Raw genomic sequence first — 23307 nt, 5'->3', positions numbered from 1 at the left:
CTTCTTTTTACGGGCATCAAATTACAGTAACCCCTCATTATAACGAAGTCAACGGGACGGCAAAAAAATTCGTTATAAGTGGCAATTCGGTATAAGGGACCAGTCTAGAAAAGCTAAAGCAGTCGAGCTTTTATTGCACCACAGCTGCGAGGAAGTCAAAATACAATTTATTCAGTGAAGCAAAACTTTATTCAAGTTCAAAAAAGGTAGTGAGCTTTGGCTGTTTCAAGTCCTTACTGGTCGCGAGCAACTCCTGCTGTAATTTTACCTAGCACTGCACGAGGCCATGGTTGCCGCTCATGCCTTTAGCCTTGTTTCACAGCAGGCGTAGGTACTCCTGCATGTCTACCATAGTTGGCGCGCTTCACATAGCTATTCGTCCTCGTTGGGGACACTAGCAGTCTGAATTAGTATTTCCGCTTCCATTGCGAGGGCGACCAAGGCAGCAGCAGCGCCAGCCAACTCAAATGTCACGAGTTGCCTTATGCCTCTTGCCAGCAATTTTATGAATAGCCTCCTACAGATAGCTTCAAGCCTGGTTATTATATCGCCGAGCTTGGTATTGTCAAGGTCGCTGACAATGGCGCTGGAAAAGCCGCCATGTGTGAATCAGTTCGTGACCTTCGAAGGTGCGTGTTCTTTCCATGAAAAGTTCAGGAAATGGATCACACCAAGCAAATCAGTACCTCTTGCTGCCATCATACACCGTGAGCATGCGCTGCAAAAGAGCCTTGCGGTACAGCTTCCGGGTCGTCTCTGTGATGCCCTGATCCATCGGTTGCATTACTGTGGTTGTTTTTGCAGGCTAAAATTCCGCAGCGATCACCTTGAGGTTGTCGATCTTCCTGTGGCTCGAACAATTGTCAATTATCAAAAGAACTTGCCGATTCTTTGTGTCGAACCATTTATCCATTTATCGCTTGTTACTTCTGTAGATGCATTCCTTGGGAATAGTTGCATTTGGGAAGCACCGCGGATTCTCCACTTTCCCAAGTATCAACAAGGGAAGCTTGTCCTCGCCTATTGCATTGGCACCAAACAGCACCATGACTCGCTCCTTGCTCTGTATTGCACTGGATGAGGATCCGCCAGCGGTAGCAAACAGGCGATTCTCTAGTGTCTTTTAAAAAGATGCAGCCTCATCTAGGTTGTAGATGCCATTGTCTCTATACTCTTCAAGTAGAGCTTGGAGCCGATGTTGGTGCCATACTAGTACAGGTCACGCTGTGTCGTTTCTTGAACCGCTAAGTCAGCCATTGCTGCACTTCAAGTGTTTATGGCCCGTATGGAGGGGGAGTTCAGCTTTTGCAGGAAGTGTAGATCCATATATGGTGAAATTTGCACTCCTGGCGTTCTTGAGCTACTGTAGAAGTGCACTTTCCTCTTCTGGGTATTTCAAATCGTGATTCCGCTTCCTCTTTGCCGAGAAGCTCTTTTCAAAGCCATCCAGCACAGCTTCCTTGTTTTTCAATACAGTTGATAAAGTAGACAGCGGTATGCCGAATTCCTTCAGGATGTCAGTTTTCTGCTGGCCACCTTTTCCACAATCGGAACTTTCTGCTCCAGTCTTTTTTGCCCGGAGATGGATGGAGCCATTTATCACTGTAGAACACAAAAGCACACGCGAGGCACGCCTATCGAAGCACTCCGAATAACACACAATCACATGGCCTGCAGCACAGATTCAAACGCAGCACCGTCGGTGTCAAAGACTGAAGGCGGCGGTTGACGCAGAAGGCAGAAGCTTCAAAATGTTGTCAGGGCATCTCGCTTTCCTCGTCAGTGTGCGCTGGTGATGGCGGCAGTTGTAATGGCGGTCTTGGCATCGGCTTCTCGTGTAGCGGTAGAAAGGTGATTGGAGTTGTGGAGACCAAGAAGCAGGAACCGCAGAAGGACACCCGTTGCAAGATAGTGCTCAGGAGGGCAGGCCGGAAGAGGGCAGCTTCGGAGGAGCACCGACGTTGAAACTGGCAGCGAGGAGGTGAGGAGTTGGCATGATGGCGAGTGAGAGATGTGACTGGCATCCAAACGGCTTGCAAACTTGAGAGCGAATGAGGAGGGGAAGGCAGGTGGGGGGGGGGGGTTGCTTTTATGGGAAGGGTGCGGAGGTCACTGAAGACTACGAGAGTATGGTGCTAAAAGAATGTGGCTCGAGTCTGAGGTTGTGTTTGTTGTGCTCCAAAAACGATTAGCCGCTCATTGTGGGTACACAACGCGATGGTGGGTTTTGCAGTAGGTGCTTTGCATGATCACTGGGCAATTTTTCCCGAGGTGTGCAGCCGTGAAGTTTGCAAAATGAGAGTTTTTCGGGGCATTGTTGTCGACGTCACCACAAATTCTACGGTTCGAGGTTGTGTTCGCGCACCGCCGCGTCTGCGCCATTGACAAATGTCTAGGAACAAAATTCAAGGATCTACCACGCATTTCGACTGTTTGTGTAAAGCTGGATGACACGAATCGAGCATGACCAGCTCGAGAAAATCGCCGGGGAAACACCAGCTTGCGTTGACCTGCCATGTTGACAGCCTGGGGCCGTATTCTGAAACGTTAGCATTCCGCGAAACTCACGTTCGATAAATCAAACGACTGCTTACCCGTGACGTCAACGTGCACTACCAACACGCGCTGTCGAACGCTTCACAACGCATGAGAGAGCGCATTGTGCGAGTGCAGAGTGGCTCGGGTGTGTTGTTTTCGAATGTAGTGGCCGCAGTACGAGTTCTGCGCACCGACAGCAATTGGTTACGCCCACTTTAGGTAAAAGAAGTGTAAAATGTTTTATTTTAAATGAATCAACAAATATCGAGGTGAAACAATGCGTATAAGACACCACCTAGAAGACTACTATGAACTACCACCTATCTTATCTCTAGTACACTCCACCACCAACCAGACGCCAAAGGACATGTTCGTTTATTCAATTTATGGCGAGAGCACCCATCGACACCATGACGTTAAAATGACCGTAGGCCCGAACTACTAGATGGCACTGCTTATTTTCTGGTTTTGTTAAAACAGCCAATCAAGGCGCGGCATGGCCAAGGCGATAGTTTCGCGGAAGGCGAACGTTTCAGAATACAGGCCCTGATTGCTGCTGGCGACCCATGTTTTTTGTGTTTTTGGCAAGGTATCGGTCCATTTGCACTGCCAAAAGTGCAACGAAGCTAGTAGCTGTGTTTTATTGCTCTGCAGGCCGATTATGGTGAGCGGCGAGCAAATTTCTTGACCGGCTGCCCCAAAGTCGTCTTCCCGATTTGTTAACGTAGCTCCTCGCGTTGGACATGGCATTTATAATCGGAGGAATACTTCTTTCGTGTTTTCCGGCACGGTTTTCTGGCATTGCAAAGCATCAGGACAGCTTTAGTTTAGTGTAGATTCTATCACGGGGGACACCAGTAATGCGATTGCAACCGAGATTAACGGTCCGGATGCACTGCGCCATGGAATTTGACAGCTTCCGTTCGCTTGGCAGTAAACAGCTGGGAACACTCGCTTGGGAGCACTCAGCACTCGCTTGGTACCCATTACTAGGCGGTCATTGGTCAAGGGTTTGGTACTTTTGTGGCCTGTTCGCTGCCTGCATGGGACTAACTCGTCAGCAGCATTAATTCAGCATTGCATGCTTAAAAGGGTCTGGCAGCGGCAACCACTTCACTCTATGCGGGTCAAGCTCCACACCAGCACCAGCGCTGCCAGCGGGCCCGCCTCTAGCTTAGCCTGCTCCTTGAATTTTCTTTTTCTGCGGTTATTGGGAAGCGAGCGCTGAAGGGAGTCGGGGGGGGGGGGGGGGGGCACCGTGGGCAGTTACGTAGTTCTCGCTCGCTCTGTGCTTGCATGGCACAATATTTGACGGCTCGCACCGTTCGTGCATCGTGCTATGGTGCACAAATACTTCACAAACAAGTCTTTTTTTTAATTCGGAACAAAATTTCGGGTCCCTTTGAGTTCGAATTATTGAGATTCGATTGTAGTGTGTTAAGATTGATTAAAGTCCCACAAGATGTCACACTGGCCCTGCTGCTAATGTCTTTCACTTCCAAGATCCCAGTGTTCAGTGTGGCAATCTAAAGTTAGGTTTTGGCGTTTCCTCCTTTTTTTAAATTCCAATAAACAAACATTTTCCGCTTAAGGAAATCATATGGAGAAATTCGGACTGATTTAGTAATATTCTTTAGGCGGGATGGGATACTTCTTGAGAGGTGCAATCAATGACCCTCGTGCAGGCTCAAGAAGACTGCCCACAAGGACTTGCTGGGTATGCTTGACTTGGAGAAGAGTGGCACAGTCGAAGAGTGCACGGATCGCATTCTCGGCTTCCTGCTCAAGCCTTTTGATAACAAGAAGCCCCTGCCAGCTGCCAAGAAGGGAAAGAGTTGAGTAACCATTCTGTATTTTTGTTACCAATTGAACATCCACTCTTCAGTCATTTATTTATTTGGAATACCCTCAGAGTCTGCGAGATTGCAGAAAGGAGTGGTCACATAACAAAAATTAAAACAGGAAAGTGTCCCTGTTTTACATTTTTAGCACAAATTCAGAATAATCACACTAATTAGTGAAATGTAAACTAATACAATACAATCGAATATAATATGAACGGCAAATGAAACAAGCAACATTAAGCAAAACAGTAGGCTTTTGTCAATTTGATTTCAGTTATTTAGATTTTTCGATTTATTCGATCCCAACAAAAGGTCTCAGCTGATGCCCATACATTTCTGTGGGCCCAAACTTCGGTTATTTCCATCTCAAACGTTCCTTCGCCAAATAATTCGAACTTGACTGGTCAGCTTTGCTGTAATACAGCCGTGTTATCCCAAGAATCGAGAGGGCCACTGTTGCGAAACATAGTTTGCATTCTTTAATTTACACGCGTGCACTCACCATCTCCGCTTACAGTATGAACACCTAGACGTCAAGTGAGCATACTGGCAGCCATTAAGAGCTGTTTCTGACATTTCTGTGGTGATTTGCACTCTCGTTTTGCCAACCATGCATGTCTCGTATATGAGAGCGCTAAGAGGGCTTTGTACGTACAGTAGAACCCCGCTGGTACGTTCCTCACTGCTGCGTTTTCTCAGCTGCTACGTTGTTTTCATCCGGTCCCGGCATAGCTTCCATAGGATCGAATGTATAAGGAACCGTGCTGTTACGTAGTAGCTGTGAAAACGTTCCCGCATGATGCGTCGCAACCCGAACCCGCCTGGGCTAAAGTAGGCAATGCGCTCCAACCGCCATTTTGGCTTTTGACGAGTTTTGACCGGGCTTGGCCAGGCTTGGCTATGGAACTGGCTGCAAGAAGCCGCACGCCAGTTCGAGAGGCCGCCACTAGGTGGCCATTCGTGAAAAATGCTTTCACTATCATCACTGTGATTACGGTCACCGCATGGTTTGTTGGACGCGTCGACTCACGGAGGAAGGAAACTGACGTCACTTTTTGTGAAGCTATAGCTAAAGGGAAGCCGGAAGTTGGCGTTGCTCCGCCTATCAGGCCAGCTCTCCTCTCTTGTTTACATTTCTTGCGAAACCACGCCGTGCTGCGCGCAACCGGGCTGCTCGGACGCGTGCGCTGCGCAGCAATTACTAAACAATCGTTAGCATGTTAGCATGATTACGCCAAAGAGGGTAAAATTTCCCGCGGATATTCCTTCGTTCATTGCCGTGGCGCGGTGACGAAGAGGAGCACGAGCCGCATGATGCCGGGGAGTTGCCAAATCCTAGCTTTGGAGAAGCCGTCGCGGCTCTGGACCTCCTCCGCAGGTACGTCGCACCTCACAGCGACGCTGACAGCAATGCGGCTTTCCAGGCTATTGAGAAACGTGTGGTGATTTCTAGCGAGCGAAAGAAACGGCAAGCCACCATTCTAGGTTCTTTTAAGTTCTAAGCACACTCTGGAAATAAATTGTCTATAGATCATTTCATAGGGCGCGCGGAAAACGTTTCCTCCTCTCTGGCTTGGGCGATCCGGCGCGGCGCTGCTTGAAAGTATTGCTGTCGCGTGCTGCGGAACGATTTCGAGATGTTTTAGATGGTACTTTGTGAAATTTACGCCGTGTCCGTTCATATAAGGTCGTCAGGGAAGCCTTTCGGTGCATCGGTAACTGCAGTAGGCGGAAATATCTTTTGGGGGCGCAAAAATGTGACGCGTTTTATCAGCCGCGGTGTACGCACATTATCAGTCGCGGTGTGTGTATATGTTGTGAACCAGTTTGCTTATATCTGTTTTAATTCAAGAAAGAAAAGCGGTGTCTTTGTATTAGCAGCATGAGGTGGTAAATCTGCTCAATATCTGATCGCTTGGCGTAGGGAGTAAAACATAAAGCATAAGAGCGCATGCTCGTGCACGGCCAACCTAAGGCAACCACGAAACATCTAAGCGGCAGGCGCAATCAAATATTTGTGATGCACCGGCATCATTCTCGCTCATTTAAAGTCTAGTAGGCTTCAAATTACCATATGTCTACGCTAGCCTTCCTGCATGAGGCCGATGGCGCTGCTCAACACAGTGATCACTGCGGTTGGTGAACCAGCACGGTACATATGTATGCTGTGCGCTTCGGCATTGCCTTTTTGGCCTGCATACAGCCATAATATATGAGGGATCGCATAAAAAGAATGCGATGCCTATTTTTGAGGACAAAATTTCCGTAATGCATGTGAGTGCGTCATAGAGAACGGAACGAACACAACCGAAAAAAAAATTCGGTTGTCATCCACTTTCTCGAAAAAGCAAGATAAAACGGGCTAACGCCGCAGTACGACCTCGCGTAGTCATGCCGCACAACGTTTATAAATATGTAGCCGCTGATGCCGTATGCTGGGACCATGCGGTATATAGAACAAAGATATATGTAATCCAGCACCTACCACTGCTTCGGATGCTCGCGCAGTTCGTAAACAGTCCCTTTGCTGGACAAGCGTAATTCAGACTGTAAGGTATGCTGCTATCACTTGCCAAAACTATTTTATTGAGGGGCGGAAACCTCATCCATCGAACCAAGTAGTCACGCAATGTAACCTGCAGCGAACAGTTTGAACGCTTGTCAAAGTATAACAGCACAGCTCCTATCGTAGCAGAACGGTACCCACGCTCACGCTGTTGCGATCGTCACGTATGTTTCATGACTCCTAAACCGCAGCTTAGAAATAGAGGATAATACTGCAATAAGGTCACATTAGTGACTGGAACATTCAGAAATACACAATTCATCTCCAAGGCTGATTGTAGACTCGAATATGTGCGCACACATCGAGCTGCGTGTTCCATCCACCTCAACGCCAGCAGAAATTCCGGCTATGACACCTTGAACCACTTCAGCACGTCTCACAGAACCGTTTACCACGTAGAAGACGCACGTCATACTAAGCAGACCGCACGACCGTGAAAATAAAATGCCAGAACCTGCCGCCGAGTGTATACCTGCCATGCAAAAGACCGCTTTCACTCAAGCCAGTATGGCGCTGCTCATAGGCGGTGCAACTGTGTTCACAATATGGCGGCGCCTACGAAAAAACGGTCTATAGTTGAAGCTGCACTTCTTTCATTCATTTTCGGAGCTTTCCTCACTGTTGTGTTTTCCCGGCTGTTACGTTTTTTTTCCTCGGTCTGGTGAAAAACGTATGAACAGGGTTTTACTCTATTCTTTAATTATATGTGCACACACACACACCATGCATTGAGAAGCGGAGAAAACTATCTTGCGTTTTGGGAAAGCTAGCAGAAAGGAAGGCGGTAAGATGAAAAACTTCATAAGTCGAGGGGACATTTAGGGCCAGCATAGGAGCACAGGTCTATCTAAAACTCTGAAAGCTGGCCAGTGAATTGTTAAGCTTCTCGTTGCTTGGTCAGTCTAATGTCAAAGATTTCACTCTGTCTTTATATTTTGGCAATTATGGCCCAGTAAGTGTTCCTAACATTCAGTAAAATAATGACATCATGGAGAGATGGTGTGGGAAACTTCATAGCGGCGTTGCCAGCTGTCTTTTGTTTTTTGGTATTTTTGTGTGCATGTTTCAATTAAGGAACTTGTGCTATGTCCCATAACAGTGGTACCTTTCTTCGCTTGGTATGCTTCACCGCATAACATGGCGAAGCTTTTCCACTGCATTGTGACGAACCTAACTTTAAAGGCAAATACTGACAAGAAAACCAATGTCGTGTTTCGGAGTGTTTTCTGACTTTTGTTTAATTTGACCAGTTTTATCGATCCCGTCAGGGTCGAATTAACGGAAGTCGATTGTAATAAATTAAACCTCTCGGAATGTTACAGTTCACGCTAACAGCTTGTGGCTTCGGGTAGAAGCCTTCCGGGCGGGAAGACAGTTCCACTCTTTAGCTACATATGACTTCAAGAGATACATATGACTGCAAGAAAGCATAAGTACGACACAATGAAATTTCCACTTTGTAAGAGTGGTCGAGCCACAGGAAAGAAGTTGGTCACATAGGTCTAGCTGGTAGTACAGTTTATGAAAGAGGCTTAAATGCTGGATTTTGCAGCGAGACACTAAAGATGGAGTGTTAAGACAATGGAATTTCCACTTTGTAAGAGTGGTCGAGCCACAGGAAAGAAGTTGGTCACATAGGTCTAGCTGGTAGTACAGTTTATGAAAGAGGCTTAAATGCTGGATTTTGCAGCGAGACACTAAAGATGGAGTGTTAAGACTTGATTACATTTTTGTTATGCTAGCTGCATTGCAGTACTTTGGTTAGATGAAGTGAATTGTTTTGTACCATTTCTACTGCATGGGTAAAGTTATCTTGATGTGGATCTTCTAGTAACACGGCATATTCAAGTTCTGGTTGGATTAATGATGTGTGTAGAATGATTTACATGCAAATGCTACTTATGGCATAGGTAATGTGATTATTTCGGGTTAGGTTATTTGTAGGGGTGTGTGGATATTCCAAATTTCTAACATTATTGAATAATCATCATCATCAGCCTATTTATGTCCACCTGTTTATCTCCACTTACCTCTCCTGCGCTAACTGATTCCAACTTGCGCCTGCAAATTTCCTTATTTCACAGCCCCACCTAGCTTTCTGCCATCCTCAAGCGCTTCCCTTCTCTTGGCATCCATTCTGTAACTCTAATAGTCCACCAGTTATCTATTCTATGCATTACATGGCCTGGCCAGCCCCATTTTTTTTCTCTCAATGTCAGCTATCATCGTTTGCTCTCAAATCAACACTGCTCTCTTCCTGTCACTTAACGTTATGTTTAACGTTTTACATTCCATCACTCTGGGTTGTCCTTAAAAGGGGACCCTGTGCCTGAAATATTTTTTAAATTCTTTGTTGATTTTGATGAACCTTGCTGAGTTTACATGTTTCAATGTGCTGATGTGTCGTCTGTTTGGTGCTTTAGTACCAGAGTGTCTACCAACCGGGAATTCTCAGGGAATTTGTTAATGGGAAGTTTCTCAGGGAAGTCGTGTTAATGCTGGCTCCAGTAACAGGCGAATTGCAACGTATTGTCATTGACTCCGTGTCATCGGCACGAGGTATTGCCAGAGTAGTTAACGAACGATTTTTAATGCGCCCGATTTTTCGAATATGCCCTATAATTCGCATGGCTTTGCGGCACCACCACATACTCCATATAGTCAATGTCTATTGCCCTGACTGCATGTCTCAAATGAGATTAACGAAAGCCACCAACACCGCCATTTTGATTATCTCGCCGCCTCGAACCGGCACTCTCGCACGCAGATCCTCTGGCAGCCGTAGCCATCACCGGGGCACCATTAAGCCTAGCTGCTTCTACGTTCGCTATTAAGCTTCTTGCCATGCGGTGCTGAGTTTTTTATCGAAAGAATTCGCCGTTGTGGCTCTGAAGGCTCTGAGTGTCAGCAGCCTCCCAAGTCATCTTCACCTGACAATCGCTTTGGAACTTAGGATCAGAGAGCCAGTGATAGATATGCAGCTGCTACGTGCTTTCCTGAATTTTACTTTTGTATGATGCCTCAATCACTTTGCAGCCAAGTGTCTGTGCCAGCCCACGGGGCCTAGTGAACATAGCTCATGATGGGGTTCTCTTTATGAAGGGGCAGTATGATAGATATTGTTACGAGCTATCGTGACAATAGAGTGAACGCACAATATGCTTAGTTGTGGGTCCGAGGTGCCGATGTGCTTAGTGTGCAGTTCGAGGTGCCGACAACACGCGAAATGCCTAGTTGTGGGTTCGAGGAGTCGACCCTCGATGCGCTTATTCACGCAGTAGGAGGTGCCGACGCGTGAAATGCCTAGTCGCGGGCTCGATGAGTCGACCCTCACTGCGCTTATTCGTGCAGTCCAAGGTGCCGACGCTCGAAATGCCTAGTCGCGGGCTCAAGGAGTCGACGCGCTTATTCACGCAGTCGGAGGCACCGATGCACGCAATGCTTAGGTGAGGGTCCAAGAAATCCGCGCGTGATGTGCATGATCGCCGAGTCGGAGACTCCCTATGCGCGACATGTTTAGCCGCGTGTCCGAGTATTGCATGCGTGTTGTGCTTAGTCACGAATTCCAAAACACCGAGGGCTGAAAGGCTTAGCCGCATGTCCGAGGATTCTGCACGTGGATCTTGGTCGTGAAGTCCGCGTCGCCAATGCTCGGAATGCTTAGCCGCGAGTCTGAAACGTCCACAAGCATAGGGACCTGCCACGCTACCACTATGTGTGCGTAGCGCCTGTTTTGACACGTCAAGATTATGGTGAGTGGAGATGTCCAGACTCGCGAGGTGCAAAGAGTCGAGCAGACGACGCGAGCGCCAGACCAACGGCGAACCACGCTGGAGTCACGTGGCAGCCGCGGCCAATCTCGGACTCCAGCACAACCTTCAATCATTTGCTTTTTGTGCGCTTCTTTTCGTATGGAGGAGATCGCCGAAGGGCCATATTTGAAGACGGAGAAATGCGCTTTCCAAGGAGACCAAGGTGGCGGCGTCGCGCCGCTCCGGAGATATCGTGGCTTGAAAAACGCTTTCTGCGACATTTTTTGCCACCTTGGCTGATAAAACGAATTTTTTAGAGCACTTCTAAATGGTTTGCAGTGATGATATTTGGGTATCAAATAGAAAAAGGGTTATAGAAACTGAAAATGTGATTTTCAAAAAATCAATTTTTTTTGGAGGCAATTTTTCGTGATGCGAAAGCCGCGTCCCCCCTTAGCCGAGACAGTGGCGTGGTCGACAGTGCGCTTGACGAGACGGCATTCACGATCGTCAGTTTGGATCTGCAAAATTTTGAGGTCTGTAGAGTGCACAGCGTGTGATAACGGCAACGTTGAGTTCAAGTACAGTCAACGACTGATTTTTCGCACCCTCTAGGGAACGTAAGAATGTCTGAAAATTCAGGCAGTCCGAAATAATGAATGCATGCAAAAAACGCACTTTTTCTTTTTTTCTCGGATCTAGAGGTAAAGGGCGAAGTACCAGGTTTCTGAAACCCTGCCAAAGCAACAGTGTAGTGGCTATAAGAAAACGCATCCAAAAACTGTATGCAGCCGACTGCCGGTTCATTATGTACATGTGCATCGTCGGGCAGCCGGTTTTATTGCTGCAGTGGCTTGAAGAACTTATTGATTGTTGTTTGGACGGCATTCCGGTTGCACGCGATCATATTCACCTCGATCTGAGCAAGGGTCATGTCAGCACTGTACACCGATAAAACAGTCAACAGTACTCGCGTCAACTCGGCGCTTTTAGGTGGCGCAGGCTCCTCATTTTCTATACGGAGTCTTCTGAATCCCCCACAACCTGACTCCTTGCTCACGTCAGCCTGCGATGGGCCGCTCACGACTTGCTTAATAATGGCGGCTTTCTTCTCCATCGTTAACCGACGGTACTTCTTTCCGCGCTTCGATGCCATCGGCGAGGACGATGAAGACGGAGTGGGGGCCATCGAAGGCAAGCGAAATCCTCAAGTAGCGAACAGTGGAGTTCGCAGACGAGCGTCGAAGCACCTAGGCCTAGCGTCGCAGAGCACACTTGACACAACAACCACACACCACGCTCCCATGCTAGCCAAAACGTGGTGTACGCCATAGTGAGAAACTCTATGGCGTACGCAAACAAATGAAATGGCGCCGCTCCGGAAACTCCGCCGGAGGCGGAAGCTGAAGTGTGGCATGAACAGAGCCAGCGCGGCCAGACCAAATCGGTGTGTGACGGGTAGATTTGGCTAGTTGCGGTTCAAAGCAGTGATATGATTTGGCTGCAAGTCGATTTCCTGCGCAAGGGCGCTGCGCAAGGAGCCAAAGGACCTTACGTCGCGTCAAAAAAGTCCGGAAAATTGGACAGCGGGGGGGTTCGAGTGTCCGAAACTTCAGATCTCCTTATACATTGATTCTATGGGGCTCGTGGCGGTGCCGCGAAGACGTCCGAAATATCAGCCATGTCCGAAAATTCAGTCGTTGACTGTAACGTGAGCGAGAATACGGCATCGCTGTGAAACTTACACTCTCATGTTTCAACTGCGGAACATGAGAGTGTAGTCCTTATGCTATCTAACCATGCCTCGCAAATAATTTTTATTGTGCCTTTATTTTTAATTAAGGCCGTAAACAAAGGGAAATAAATGTTTATTACCTTAAGAACTAATTGAGCTACACCAAAACTAAGTACATACTTGAAATCAGTGTAAAAATATCAATAAGACTAACGAGTCTGATGAGTATGTATGGGAAAGTAAAGATTATTTATATAGCAGTGTCCCCCCTTAACTTGTTTTCAAGCTTTTTCAACATCCAAGTTTCTGCCCCATATGGTAGCATCTGTGTAAGGCAGTGATTATACACCTTTCTTTTCAATAATAATGGTAAGCCCCAAGTCAAGATCTGGCAGTGTCTGCCGAATGCACTCCTACAAATTTTTATTCTGTAAGTTTTCTTCTCGTGATCAAGGACCCCTGTGAGCAATTGACCTAGATAAACATACTCCTTCATAGATTCTAGAGACTGACGGACGATCCTGAACTCTCATTCTCTTGCCAGGCTATTGAACGTTATCTTTGTCTTCTGGATATTAATCTCCAACCCCACTATTGCATTCTCTCTGTTAAGGTCCTCAGTCATTTGTTGTAACTCGTCCCCAGCGTTGCTGAATAGGACAATGTCATTTGCAAACCAAAGGTTGCTGAAGTATTGGCTGTTGATTGTCACTCCTTAGCCTTTGCAGTTTAACAGCTTAAATACTTCTTTCAAGCATGCAGTGAATACCATCGGAGAGTTCTTTTTACCTGACCCCTTTCTTTATAGGTATCTTTCTACTTAAGGAGAATCAAGGTAGCTGCGCAATTTTGAAGATATTTTCCAAGATACTTGCATATGCCTCTTGCAGTCCTTGATTACGTAATTTCTCTATGATTGCTGGTATCGCTACTGAATCAAATGCCTTTTCGTGATCTGTGAAAGCCCTATAGAGAGGCTCATGGTACCTTGAAGGTTTTTCGATTACCTCATTGATGACATGGATATGATCCATTGTAGAGTATCCCTTCCTGAAGCCAGCTTGTTCTCTTGGTTGACTGAAGGGTCGCAAAATTCTATTGGAAATTAACTTGTATATTTTATATTTCATATTATGTTATAAATATTCAGTTGGTTATGAGTATTCTAAGCAAATCGAATATATTGCTGGCTGTCCGTGAGCAAACATGGTTATTAGTGTTTGTTTCTAAGCTAAGAATATTAGTCCATTTTTGTGCTGAATTTTGTGATAATCTTGTGCTGCTGGCGAAATTCCACCTGCGAAATTCCAAGCAAGCTTAGCCTCTGGGCGACGAAGCTTTGCTGAAAAGCCAGCCTCTCTGTAGCAAGGGGCACAGGTTTGCATACAGCAAGGGTGCACTTTTCTTGCAGTGCCAACCCCAATTCTGACCTTATTGCTTCACAGCAACTGCGATAAGTGACAGTTGGCGCAGGGCCACATGCCTCTGAGTTTATGGTCATTTGACGCGGTAAAATAAGGTAGAGGTTGGTGAGGACAGCTGTACCTTATTAAACCATTAAAAGACAATGTTTTAGTGTAACAGCTTTCTGGTCTGATTTTTTGACTTGCTAATAAATGCATGCATAATAAGTAATGTAATAAGCATGCATATAAGTAATAGATTTGCAGCTGCTAGGTGCTTTCCATAATTGTACTTTTGTATGATGCCTCAATCACTTCTGCAGCCAGGTGTCTGGGCCAGCCCAAGGGGCCTAGTGAACAGAGCTCAACATGGGGTTCTCTTTATGAAGGGGCAGTATGATAGATATTGTTACGAGCTATTGTGACAATATGATAATAGAGTGAACATGCAATATGCCTAGTTGCGGGTCCGAGGTGCCGATGTGCAAAATGCCTAGCCGCAGATGCAAGGAGCCGATGCGCGATGTGCTCAGTCGCACAGTTCAAGGTGCCGACGCACGAAATTCCTAGCTGCGGCCTCGAGGAGTCGACCCTCGATGTGTTTATTCATGCGTTCGAGGTGCCGACGCGCGAAATGCTTAGTTGGGGGCTCGGGGAGTCGACACTCCATGCACTTATTTGTGCAGTCCAATGTCCGCACACAAAATGTGCCTAGTTGTGAGCTCGGGGAGTCAACACTCCATGTCCTCATTCACAAAGTCCGACCTCCCGACGCGCGAAATTCCTCGCGGTGGGCTTGAGGAGTCGACACTTGATGCGTTTATTCGCTAAGTCTGCGGTGCCGATGTGCGAAATTCCTCGTGGTGGGCTTGAGGAGTCGACACTCGATGCGCTTATTCGCTAAGTCCGCGGTGCTGACGCGCGAAATGCCTAGTTGCAGGCTCTGGGAGTCGGCGCTCCATGCGCTTATTCGCGCAGTCCGAGGTGATGACGCGCAATATGCCTAGTCGCGGGCTCGTGGAGTCGACCCTCGATGCGCTTATTTGTGCAGTCCCAGGTGCCGCGTCACGAAACGCTTAGGCGAGGGTCTGAGAAGTCCGCGCCTGATGTGCTTGATCACCGAGTCAGAGACTCCCTAGGCGCGAAATGCTTAGCTGCGTGTCCGAGGATTGCGTGTGCGATGTGCTCCGTCACGAATTCTGAAACACCGAGTACTGAAAGGCTTAGCCGCATGTCTGAGGATTCCACGCGTGAATCTTGGTCGCAAAATCCGCGTCACCGATGCTCAGAAAGCTTAGCTGCGAGTCTGAAACGTCCACAAGCGTAGGGATCGGCCACGCTACTGCGATGTCCGCGTAGCGCCCGTTTTGATACGGCGAGTGGAGGCGTCCAGATTCGCGAGGTGCAAAGAGTCAAGCAGACGACGCGAGCGCCGGACCAATGGCGAACCACGCTAGAGTCACGTGGCAGGCACGGCCATTCGCTGACTCCGGCACAACCTTCAGTCATTTGCTTTTTGTGGGCTTGTTTCTGTATGGAGGAGATATCTAAAGCGGCAAATTTGAAGACTGAGAAATGCGCTTTCCAAGGAGACACAGGTAGCGGCGCTCGGTCGCGCCGTTCCGGAGATATCGTGGCTTGAAAAACTCTTTCCGCAAGATTTTTCGCCACCTTGGCTGATAAAACGAATTTTTAGAGTACTTCTAAGTGGTTTACAGTGGTGATATTTGGGTACCGGATAGAAAAAGGGTTATAGAAACTGAAAATGTGATTTTCAAAAAATTTATTCTTTTTGCAGTTTTTCGCGATGCGTAAGCTGTGTCCCCCCCTAAGGTGGTAACCACAGGGAACACATTTTGGTTGGCAATAAACTGCAATCATCATACAATTTGGTCTCTTCAATAACATGCTGAAGTTCTTTAGAAATATGCTTCATGTGATTGCCATTTCATAGATTATTATAAAAGTTTTGGGAGTACATTCTTCGTAAAAAAGTGTAACAAGTTTTCCATGTCTTGCGTGTAGACGATAGCCACCGGGCATGTGCATATGTAATGTGTGAAGCAAAAGTGAGTGACCTGCAGCACCGATTTAATTAGTGGGTGTATCATTGCTTCACCGTATTGCAGGAAAGTCTACGACACCTGCTTCCACTGGCAAGGGCCAGACCAAGAAACGAAAGACTGGGACTCCCAAGGCAGAAAAGAAGGTGTGCTCCTCAACCCCGTTCTCTGCATTTTGTGCTGCTCAGTCTTTGAAGGACCATATCTTACATGGTTATGGGGTAACAAACGCAAAGGTTCACATTGAGGTAACACTTCCATCATGCAAGAATGAAAATGGAAGCTTTACATACAAACCATCCTTACCCTTATGATTAAGTGTTGTGGGTTATGTGTGGCTTGTGTATGCCTTATCAGGTTAAACAGCAAGTGCACCCTTTGAGTGGTTGGTTTTTAATTCATTGGCATTCTTATGGCACTTAATGCACTTTCAGGAGGCTATCTATCTGTTTGTATCTAACCATTCTCCCGCCTACCTAGCGCTTCGATTTACATGACGCTGACACTACAACTGGCACTGGAAGAACCACCTTTATTGTGTTGCACGCTATTTGATACTGTGCGGGTGTGACCAGAGTGGCCAGACCACACTGCGTACCACGGCACGTATCGATACATCTTCCCTTCCGTAAGGAACATAAAGTAGATAAAATAAGGTAAGTTGATGTCCAAACACGCACACACTCGCACATATCATGTTGGCTTCTCATGATATGATTAAAGGGAAGCTGAAGAGTCTGTTGAATTCAATAAGATGCTCATATACGGATGCGGGAACCTTATAAACCATGGAGGTAAACTTTTGGGGGGGATTTTTCTCTTAGGAGCGATGCAATGGTTAGTTAAAATTGCGTTGTTGCTCCGCACCCCATCAAGCGCCGCGCGCTGCTGCTGATGCTGACGATGCGAGCGGAGACAGGAAACCGCGGCGTTGTGACGTCAGCACTGGTGTTGCGTTCCTTCGCAGTCTCCGCGATCGTGCCTGACCGGGCTTATTTCTGCGTGCGTGCCGTCCTAATCTGCTGCGCTCGACCCTACATTCCTTTGTTTGTGTGTATATAGGAGTGGTAGTTGACGTGCGCAGCATCAATTGAACTTGTAGGCCGATCATGCCGGCGTTCTGTGCAGCCTACGCTTGCACGAACACCAGATTCCGCGACGATGTTCCTTTAGTTCCTGCAAGACGAGAAGCTTTCAACTAAGTGGGAGGGTGCTGTGAAGCGAAACAACTTCAAGCGCTCAAGAACAACAGTGTTGTGCTGTAACCACTTCCGTGACGATTACTACCGGAGTTTATCACTAACGCGTTCTTTGGGTTCTCCTTTGTGTTAGCATGCTGAACGGAAGGTGCATGTTTATTTCCCACCCTTGACGCAGGTTTCATCGCCAAGCGCCACGAATTTTCTATTCGCACGTGTGTTGTGAAATAGCCTGCGTGCAGCTACCATAACGCAGTGCAAACGCAAAGTTTGCATGTGTTTGAAAGCCTGCTCACGCCAGGACGCTGCCCCCCGCCCCCTTCTCTCACACACATAGAGAAACCGACCATCTCACGTTGCCGATGGAATTCGCCGGTTACACGTAGCGTGCGGATGGCGCGCTGATGAAGGTTCTGTACAATACATGCTACAACAGCTGGTACACTTTCCCGCGTTTAAACCGTCTGTGTAGATTGCCGACAGCTTTGGGGCAGTGCACAAATGCCGAAGATTGCATCACCGCTTTGGGGTTCTCCTCCCGTACTCCTGGGACAAAGGAACGACAACACAGTAGTATGAACAATCACAAGGGCATTTATTGCACCTTTCATAGATCAATGCCTGCTAGCCGAGTTGACATCCCCAAAACATGCCGATGGGCGCTTGACAAATCTGACAAATCTAGAAGTCCGACTCACCGCGACCGGATAGCGAGCGAATATGTTCGCCCCATGCTGGATCCCAACGCCTGGTCGTTCGCGCGTACGGTCTCGCAAACGGTGGCGCATTCGAAGGCGGCCACGCTTGACGGTCTCGCAGAAGCATGGGTCGGCGCACGCGCGGCACGGCACGTCCGCACTGCTCGCTGTCACGAACCAAAGAGAGCAAGCGCCTTGTCTTTCGGCGCCCAAGTAACCCTGCCTGTCGGCGGCGTTAGCAGCGCAACACTCGCGCCATCTCTCGTACTGCGCCACCACCACTCTGACCGCCGCGGGCGCCAGGCCACGCCATGAAGCTGGATTACAGGAGACGCGCTATGCGGGAAAAACATATCAGGGGACGCGCGAGAGTTGTGCATCCCCACACCGCTTACGTTCTACGAGGAGGCATGCAGGAACATAACACTACAGTTGTTTGCCCGGGAACGTGCTCACTGGAACGCTGAATGCAGCTTAGCAAAAAAACATACTCGCCAAAGAACATTTCCAACACGAATTGATGCTAACACTTCACCTTCGTTCGTGTGGAAAGCAGTGCTTGCACCAGCATTTTTTGCTTCTTGGAGAGGCCGGCTCTTCGCAATCGGCTCGTACATGTAGGGAGTAAAGTATAAACCCCTCACAAGTGATCTCGCAACGTGACAGCGACCGCGCGACAAGCGAGGCGATGGCTGTCGCGTTCACTCATCGCCTGCAAGCGGAACTGCACGCGAGCGACAGCTTTGAGTGACGACTTCCCGGTATGAGGGCAGCAATGTACACTCTGAAACTAGCGTGACGCTTGCTTTATCAATTTAAGGGGGGAGGCTACCCCTGAGACCGAACTTTTTTTTTTTTTTTTAAGATATCCAGATGAAACTTTCGGCGTACGTTCACAACACCGAACCATGAGGAACTGCAAAGTTTCATGAAGATATGTTTATTAGTTCCAGAGTTATTGAGGTCTAACGAGGTGATTCATGTATATGCTTGAGGAAGAGCCTGGAGAAATGGCAGGACATCGTAGGAAGCTGAAATTCACTGTGATGATCCCTTGATAGATATCCCAGGGGGCTAAAGAGCCCTTTTCTTTAATTTCCCCTCCAAAAAATTTTAAGACAACTTTGAATTTGATGCAGCCAGTAATGACCACCTTCATCAAAAATTAATTGCTTATTATAAATTAACTGCACCAGCTTTCAAAAAAAGAAGCCTGTTACTCCCTGGCAAAGTCATTCAGCAACAGAACTTAAAAAAAAAAAAAAAACAGCATACAAATCTGAAGAGCGGTTCTTGAGATATCGCCTTCCCCAGCACGACTACTAGCGAAAAATTCCATTCCGAAAAAACAGGCCTTAAAGATGAACACGTGTTTTTTTATTAGAAAGCTCCTGCGAAGCTTCTAATTAGCTCTTGAGGCTCCAGGCACACTCAGTGTGTCGGATTTTCGATTGGCGACAGCCGAAAGCACAGTTCTGCCGCTGAATAGCGTCTACGCAGTCAGCACTCGCTGCGGAAGATCGGAAGTTCGATGCTCGTACAAGACGCATATAGCGCTCCCGTGCACCGAACATCTTCACTGTCTTGGGCTTTGCCGGCATCGCGTGCAGCGAAGAACTAGCGGGGAAAAGAAAGCTGAGCAAATAATCTAAAAGATAGCGCAAGGCGATGAGCAGCTCGCAAGCTCGTGTTGAGGCGGACGGAGCAAGGGGCAACAACGACACGAGCGCGGCGGGCGTGGCATCAAAGGGAGCAGCCGCCGCCTGAGCGCAGCAGCCAATGGCAGGTGCGCTTTAGCCCGCGGGATTTGAGCAGCTGACGCCGCCCGCTCAGCAGCCAATGGCAGGCGCGCTTTAGCCCACGGGATTTGAAGGCGCTGCTCCGGCCAATCAGCGCTCCGCATCACATCGTGGGAAAATGCCAATAGCACCTTAACCGCGCCGATGATGCCATTTTGCAAGATGGCAAAATAGAGACACACAATCCACGGTCAAAACAACACCCAAGATTGCGCGGGCAGGCCACACAGGCCGGGAATGGCGCGCGCGTGAAGTTTGGCTTCATTTTGGCATTTGCGCGTGTTGTGTGGGTCGTAGTGGCCTCAAGAGTAGCGTTTTTCTTTTTTTTTTTTTTTTTTCGTACTTTACGGTTGAATTAGGTGCTGATAATTACAGAACAGATAGTTTATGAGACATACAACCCAAAAATATGGTTTTTCAATAATTGACTTTTTTTTGCAATTTTTCGGTTTTCAAGGGCCGCGTCCTTTCTTAAGTTGATGTATTTTACTGAAAAAGGAGCATAAAATATTTCTGAAGGTCTTGCACTAGGTTCTTATTCTTGCGCATGTAAAATTCAGTAGTTTGCTCGTTCTGTGCAACAAACAGTAGTATTTGAGTTATGTACATCCAGTTCCGGCTTCGCACTACAGTCGACTGAATTTTCGGACATGCGTGATATTTGGGACGTCTTCGCGGCACCGCCACGAGCCCCATAGAACCAATGTATAAGGACATCTGAAGTTTCGGACGCTCGAACCCCCCCACCGTCGAATTTTCTGGACTTTTTGACGCGACAGAAGGTCCTTTGGCTCCTCGCGCAGCGCTCTTGCGAAGGAAATGGACTTGCAGCCGAAGCATATCACCGCTTTGAACCACAACTAGCTGAATCTAGCCGTCACACACCGATTTGGTCTGGCCACGCTGGCTATGTTTATCGCCACACTTCTGCCTCCGGCGGAGTTTCCGGAGCGGCGCCATTTCGTTTCTTTACGCCGGCCATGTTTTGGCTAGCGTGGTGTGTGGTTGTGCTGTTCAAGTGTGCTCTGCGGCGCTAGGCCTAGGTGCTTCGACACTTGTCAGCGAGCTCCGCTGTTCGCAACTTGAGGGTTTCGCTTGCCTTCGATGGCCCTGACTCCGTCTTCGTCGTCCTCGCTGATGGCATCGAAGCGTGGAAAGCAGTACCGTCGGTTAACGATGGAGAAGAAAGCTGCCATTATTAAGCAAGTCGCGAGCGGCCGATCCCAGGCTGGCGTGAGCAAGGAGTTCGGCGCCCATGGACAACGTGATCAACGACCTCCGCTCTGCTGGGGTTTCCATGCCCACGGAAATAACTTTAGAACAGTTTTTTGACGCTTACGAGCTCAACTTCTGCGCAGAACTGACTGACGAGGAAATAGTCCGTTAGGTTGTGAGGGATTCAGAAGACTCCGATGTTGAAAATGAGGAGCCAATGCCTGTGCCGACTACAAGCACCGAGTTGACGTGTGCACTGTTGACTCTTTCATCGGTGTACAGTGCTGACATGACCCTAGCTCAGATCGAGGCGAATATTATCGCATGCAACCGGAACGCCGTCCAAACAACAATCAACAAGTTCTTTAAGCCACTGCAGCAATAACACCGGCTGCCCGACGATGCAATGTACATAATAAACCGGCAGTCGGCTGCATACAGAGTTTTTGAACGCCTCTTTTTATGGCCACTTGACTGATGCTTTGGTAGGGTTTCGGAAGCCTGGTACTTCGCCCTTTACCTCAAGACTCGATAAAAAAAGAAAAAGTGCGTTTTTTTGCATGCATTCATTTTTTCGGACTGCCTGAATTTTCGGACGTTTTTACGTTCCCTAGAGGGTCCGAAAAATCGGTCGTTGACTGTATTGGCTAGTCGCTCATAGTACTTCTGGGTGACTAGCGACGAGTTCTAGATCTCTAGAAGCGAGCGATCGAGCGCCAACGCCGAGTGATCTGTTCAAGCGACGTCCCGTTTTGTCGCCTGTCACCGTCATGCGCAAAATAGCTCTCATGGAGTTTAGACTTAACGCCGAACTCCTCAGAGAAACGCAAGCTCTTGAAGTTTTCCGTGACCGTCTCCGTAAAACAGCACCAAACTACCTTGCATTGTGCTTTGTGTGTAGCGGCAGCAGTTGGTCCAGTCGAACACCATTGTTGACGTCACAAGGTGCCTGACCAATCACAGGCAGAAACGACGCACGAGCTAGACGTGTCTCTCTGCTGCTGCACTTTTTGTTGAAATAAAATATGTTTGGCGCTTTCCATTGCTCAATTTCGATGCAATATTCGAATTCAGAGGGTTGAAAACCACGACGTACCACTCTCACTTATTTTTTCTGGAAAAGCTTTCAGCTTCCCTTTAATAAAAATTGGGCCCCTCGGTTAACCCCCTTTCTTTTCGTTTTTACAGGCTCTCACACGAAAGTGTAAGGCAGTTGTTGATAGTCTTCAGAGTACGTAGACCTGGTTGGGGCACGTCTCATGCGCGTAGAGCTTCGTAGATGTGCCTGACGATGTTGGCAATCGGATGTATGTTGTCCAGACTGATTTTCAGTGTCTCTTGGCTTATCTGGTCCCGTCTGTGTCATTGGCTCATGTGAGACGCTCCAATCAACTGAGTTGTCTGTTTACACGGGCTGCTGTGTTGCGGTTGGCCTGCCATCATTAAGAGTATCTTGGACTTTACTCCGGTCTTCATACTCCACACTTACATCTCTTGGCCAGAATTCTTCTCTTGTATTTCAGATGTCTTGCCTGTTAGGCCATAGGGTGTGGCAGTCTTCTGTTCTAAGCAGATAGGATCTGCTTAGAATACAATGGAGCTACTTGATCTTGAACTGTTGCCTTGATTATCCATCCAGAGTCATCCTGAAGACGTACCCTGTCCCCCCTTGAGAGGACAGGATACGGACAGGTTTAGCCTGCACTGCAGGCTAAACCCCGAAATTAGGGAAATGGCCGCACAGTTGTCACCCCATTAGTAGTTCAGCTGGGTAATGGCTCAGAAGGCTGATCCAGAACGGCTCTCGAGCTTCTCTGGTCTTCTTTAGCAGACGCTTGACGATCTGCACCCCTTTTTGGCAAGGCCATTGGCATGGCGAGACCTCAGACTGGAGACGACGTGCTTGAAATCGCATGTACAGCCAAAATCGTGAAATGCACTCAAACTGAATTGTGGACCTCTGTCGCTCTGCACTTCTAGCGGAATGCCATGCCGAGCAAAAATGAATACATGGTTCTTGATCACGCTTTCACTTGAGGTGTGCGTTAGATGTTCTACCTCGGGGTAATTTGAGTACGCATCATAGACGATTAAGTAAGCAGTTCCTACATGGACATTGATATCGATGACTGGCTCTTCTGGTTGACAATAAGCGAAACAGCAAGCGCTGCACTTTGAGGTCACTTCCTCTATATGTTTCTGCATTCCGAGCCAGAACATCGGTAGCCGTGCCCTCGCCTTCATATTATTTATGCCCAGATGCCGCTCATGAAGGCGATTCAGCATCTGTCTACACATTTTTGGGGGGATAACCACTTTGCAGCCTTTCATCAATATGTCATCCACGTACAGTATTTACTTGCAGAATAGGCACACTTTTTTTTTTTTTTTTTCGAAAAAGTCCGCCTCAAAGTTCGGGGTGTGCCTATTACGCGGGGTAAAATTTACGAAATTTTTTAAGCTCACATCTTCGCGCTTTAAATTTGAACATATGT

At 47.8% G+C, this 23307-nt stretch overlaps 1 protein-coding gene across 4 annotated transcripts in view; it reads left to right on the top strand.

Annotated features, from left to right (window-relative positions):
• LOC142557795 (uncharacterized) overlaps positions 1-23307 on the top strand; it is a 148917-nt gene that overhangs the window by 70583 nt on the left and 55027 nt on the right. For all 4 annotated transcript variants that reach the window (XM_075669917.1, XM_075669915.1, XM_075669914.1 and 1 more), the window contains exons 5-6: positions 4224-4372; positions 15968-16047. In XM_075669917.1, the coding sequence (XP_075526032.1) occupies positions 4224-4372; positions 15968-16047 (229 nt within the window). The remainder of the gene's footprint in view (positions 1-4223; positions 4373-15967; positions 16048-23307) is intronic.

The sequence above is a fragment of the Dermacentor variabilis genome, chromosome 9, assembly GCF_050947875.1.
Source record: "Dermacentor variabilis isolate Ectoservices chromosome 9, ASM5094787v1, whole genome shotgun sequence".
Lineage (NCBI taxonomy): Eukaryota > Metazoa > Arthropoda > Arachnida > Ixodida > Ixodidae > Dermacentor > Dermacentor variabilis.
This window is presented reverse-complemented; position numbering and strand designations above follow the sequence as displayed.